Source organism: Antrostomus carolinensis, unplaced genomic scaffold (genome assembly GCF_000700745.2).
Source record: "Antrostomus carolinensis isolate BGI_N321 unplaced genomic scaffold, ASM70074v2 scaffold23427, whole genome shotgun sequence".
Lineage (NCBI taxonomy): Eukaryota > Metazoa > Chordata > Aves > Caprimulgiformes > Caprimulgidae > Antrostomus > Antrostomus carolinensis.
The window spans coordinates 13,796-18,073 of NW_010325660.1; the positions used below are offsets into that span (position 1 = coordinate 13,796).

The 4,278-nt window shown below is 42.3% G+C and overlaps 1 protein-coding gene across 1 annotated transcript in view; it reads left to right on the forward strand.

Moving 5' to 3' along the window:
* The window catches only part of VSTM4 (V-set and transmembrane domain containing 4), a 31,889-nt gene that overhangs the window by 8,632 nt on the left and 18,979 nt on the right, over window positions 1-4,278 (forward strand). Inside the window, exons 2-3 of the mRNA XM_010171319.2 lie at window positions 488-556; window positions 2,036-2,143. Of these exons, the coding sequence (XP_010169621.2) occupies window positions 488-556; window positions 2,036-2,143 (177 nt within the window). The remainder of the gene's footprint in view (window positions 1-487; window positions 557-2,035; window positions 2,144-4,278) is intronic.

The following is a 4,278-nucleotide window of genomic DNA, read 5'->3' on the forward strand; positions in this document are numbered from 1 at the left end:
TGGTGATTGCCCAGCTCTTTAATTTATCTAGATCTCTCTGCAGGGCCTCTCTGCCCTCAGAAGTAGCCTGTTTGTGGACATAAACACCAATTGCTGCTCTAGAGGTAGGAGTTCTGGGTAACTGAGAACACAGAGTCAGAATAAAACCAGCTACACACAGCATTAATAACAGCTTTTTACCTAGGATGCTCAGACAATCCCCACAATGCCATTACACACTTTATAAGCATATGGCACCCTATTCTAGACTCTTCTAAAGTGTATTTCTACTCCCTTGGTGTACCTTACTGCATTTCAATTGAAAAGACATTTTCTATAATGCTGTTTTATAACTGAAGTGTTTATTTCAAAGGTAATTATCCTGTGAGACAAGGCAAGATCTTGGTGCACTGAAGTCTAAGGCAGAACTACAGTTATTTCAAGAGGTCCTAACATTTTATGCTGTGCATTTTCAGTTCTTCTCATGTCTTCTTTGGTTTTTTTTCAGTGATTTCATCAAAATCTTCTGATGATCCCACTTTCAAGAAAAATCATGAAACTTGGAAGTTTTTTGAAGGTAAACACACATCTGTGCTACTGGTCATATACAAGATGCTACTTTAGTTCAATGCTACAGTACAACTAAAGTGCCCCAAACAGGCCAATTTTTTCTAGTTCCTGTGCAAACTGAGGTCTTGCCTGAGAAAGCATCCCACAGAGTACAAGGGGTGCTGGAGAAAAGAGAATGGAAGCCGCCAGTTTGTTTCTCATACATTTGTCATAGTCAATGGGAAAATAACCTATGCCTGGCTCATCACACCATGCAAATACTATCCGTTATCCAGGAAGGTGCTGAGCGTGTCTGAAGAGGTACCAAGCACTGCGTGCTCCCTCCAGCCTTAGAAAATGCTCACCAGACACGCTCTGCACTGCAAGAGCAGCCTAAATCTCCCTTGAGTTTCAAGGCAAGCAGTATTTTCTGTGTAGATTACTGAACAACTGTTCTAGGAGACTGAAATCCAGAATTTGCAGGCAGTTGGGATTCTCTCCTCCTGCCCCAATCTGGAGTGCCAGTGAAGCACCAGCAAGGCATTCGCAGCCATTCTGCTGCGCTGCCTGCCAGGCAGTAGTGCTCGCTCACAGGCCGGCCTTGATTCTCTGGGGAGCCTTACTATTTAAATCACAATTTACAAACTTTATTGTTGTACTGTGTAAGGGGAACGAAGCACAGAACTGCAGGTCAGGGGTCTAGTTCCAGCAACGCTATTTTCTACGAGAACACTTGACCTCTTTAGGCTTAGTTTCCTCTCTGTGAAGCAGGAAAGAAGCCAATATACCTCCCTAAGGACATTTCAAGGCATTAATGGGTAGAGCATCCTTAAAGTACTCTATTTAAAGTTCTAGTAAAATCAGAAATAAGTCATTAAAGATATTTTCTACTTCTGAACAAAACACTCCATCTTGATCTGCCATGGTACATCTCCTGTCAGCTCCAGTGGGAATGTGTTATGGCACCTGGATAAAAAGCATAAAGGGAGACTGAGGCAGTAGATTGAAAAATTAAAAAAAAAAAAAAAAAAAAAATTTCAAGCCGGCGCTGCCACCAGAAGCAGCAATCACAGACTTTCTTCCCTCTTCCTCAGCCACTCAGAACTCCCCCAACCACCACATTTTTTTTCTTTTCTTTTTTTTTTTTTTTTAAACCAGTACAGTTGTTTGAACTGTGAAATAATCCAACTGAAGTCCTCTTGTTTTTTGGTTGCCCTACCAAAAAGGAAAAAAGAAAAGAGGCAGAAAAGTCAAACCAGCCCTCTCCTCTCTCCTGAAAGCAAGCCCTCGTAACTACACCTATTTGCATTTATGGAGAATTCAACCAGATTTTAAACTGAGCAGAATACTGTATTAAAGTTTCAAGAGGATGAAATTACTTCTGAACTGTTACCCTAAATCTTTTGGGTCAGGGTCTATTTAGATCTTGTACACATAACTTTTTTCTGTCCTGTAAGCATGAAGCATACAGCTGCAATACTGACCACCACCTGTGCTTGGCTTTCAGATCTGTACGTGTATGCAGTCTTTGTGTGCTCAATAGGAATCATCAGCGTTCTCCTTTTCACACTTGTCATTCTCTGTCAGTCACTCCTGAACAAGAGGAGATCCACAGGTGAGTGAAATGTCCTTCTTGCTGACTGCAAGGCCCTTACCAAAGAAGGAGAGGAGGAGAAGGAGAATGCAGAAAATGCAGGGAAGACAAATATCTCCTTGCCTTGGTTTTCATAAAAACATCAAAACAAATATTGGTAAAAAAGACCATTTTTTTGCCAGCAAAACTAGAACAAAGGCATTTTGCTCTTTTTGAATAGCTATTTCACTTTAAATTTGCTTTGGACTTCTCAACATTTTTCAGCTTTCCACAAACATAAATTGAAGGTTGTTGGAACTTCTTTCAAAGAAGACCAAATGCTGTATCATTAAATTGCATTCTGACCAGATCTAGCTAACATTTTGCATGAGCAACATTTCTGCAGACAAATTTAGAGGGGTTTCAAAGCAGTTGTCTTCTGTTCTGCTTTCTTCTCCATTTCTGACGAGCTGTCAATATTCTTGGGAAAATGAGGGTTGTTATTAGCACTCTCTCCTTTGTAGGGTCTTTGAAACAAAACCCATAATTTTGTAATTCAGATGTGCATTTTCATAATGATCTTTCAATATCAATGATTATTGCTTCATTCTTCTCTTCCTCAGAGAAGGTTTCTCAGAGAGGCTACACCTGCATGAAAGCAGCCCTATTGTAATAAAAAGTGCTATTTCAGGTCTGTGGAGTAGGCAGTGCAGGCTCTATTTTCATTTCAGTTTAGGAGTGGTTTATTTGGACACCTCACACAAGCTGTGAGGATGAGATACCACCATGCTTAGCAGCCACCAAGTTAGTGGAGAGTGTAAGGACAATCTCTGAACAGACGCTTTCAAAACAAGTTTGGTTAGTGATTTGTCCTATTAATGACAGGAAAGAATTGTGACTTTGCTGCCTCTTCAGCACTACACATGTACCACAAAGTAACAAGGGACTCAGATACATGAGGGAGAAGACATGTAAGCCAAAAGTAGATGCATACAGAAGTCCTTGCCTGACCACAAACACATTTCAGGCTGTGGCTCTGCCTTCCCAGGAGCGTGCTCGGTAGAGTAACTCTGATTTTAACTGAGCCCAACTACTCCGCTTGCCAAGAGGAAGGAGCAAGATCAATGTTATTCTTCCTACCCTGTTAAGTGATGACAAAGGTTTTGTGCCAAGAGAGTACCCACACTTAAGTATGTTGGTCATGGTGAGTCACCCTGAAGCCACAAGCACTAGACACACTGATGTATCCTGGTTTTTCTTGAGCAGACATTGGGCTAGGTTTTGCTTCTGGTTTTGTTGATTTGTGCTGGTATAAGCATACAAGCAGCTTGGAGAAAAGGTCTCTTTACATTGAACCAACACCAGTCAAATACAGAAATAATACAGAATACAATACAGAATAAGCATTTACAACAGAGAAAAAGTAGTTTCTTCTGAGCTGCCAAATCCTTTCTTCACTACCCTGAATCTGAATAATTGCAGGCTTCACCAAATTTTTATTTAGATTTTTAACATTATCCAGGAAACACTAGGAGTATTAAACTTATGGATTCAGTAAAAGTATAACAGAATAAAGCTTAGCAGACAGGCATTTAGTATACAATGGTAAGATTTTCAGGCAAGTCTTTCAGCTAGGACCACCTGACCAGAGCATCTTCCAGAGCCACATTAATTTTCTCAGCATTCAGTCACGTATCAGAGAATTAAACAGCAGTGGAAGAAGTGTTGGACATGGTCTCCACCAGCCCCGTATTGCTTTTTCTCCTCACAGCCTCTGGGCCATGGCAGCATGCTCAGCCCTGAACCTCTGCCCCAAGGAGCAGCAGGTCTCTGGGAGGTCATGTTTCCACTCAGCCGTATGGGCATTCTCTCCTCAAGAGAAGCCTGGCTCTGCTCTTCCCCTTGAGACCAGGTCAGGGGCCCAGGACAACCAAAACTATCTCCTTACCTCACCCTGCTGGGCAAATTTCCATCAGGGCTTCTCCCAGTCACTCCATCCCTGTCACAGAGACACCAACAGCTCCCTCCACTCTCCCATCACTCCAACTTCCTCCTTCAGCTCCTCAGCCCTCATACCACAAGGAGGATGATCTGATCTGATCTGATCTGATCTGATCTGATCTGCTCTGATCTGCTCTGCTTTGCTCTGCCCCGCCCTGCCCTGCCCCACCCCTCCA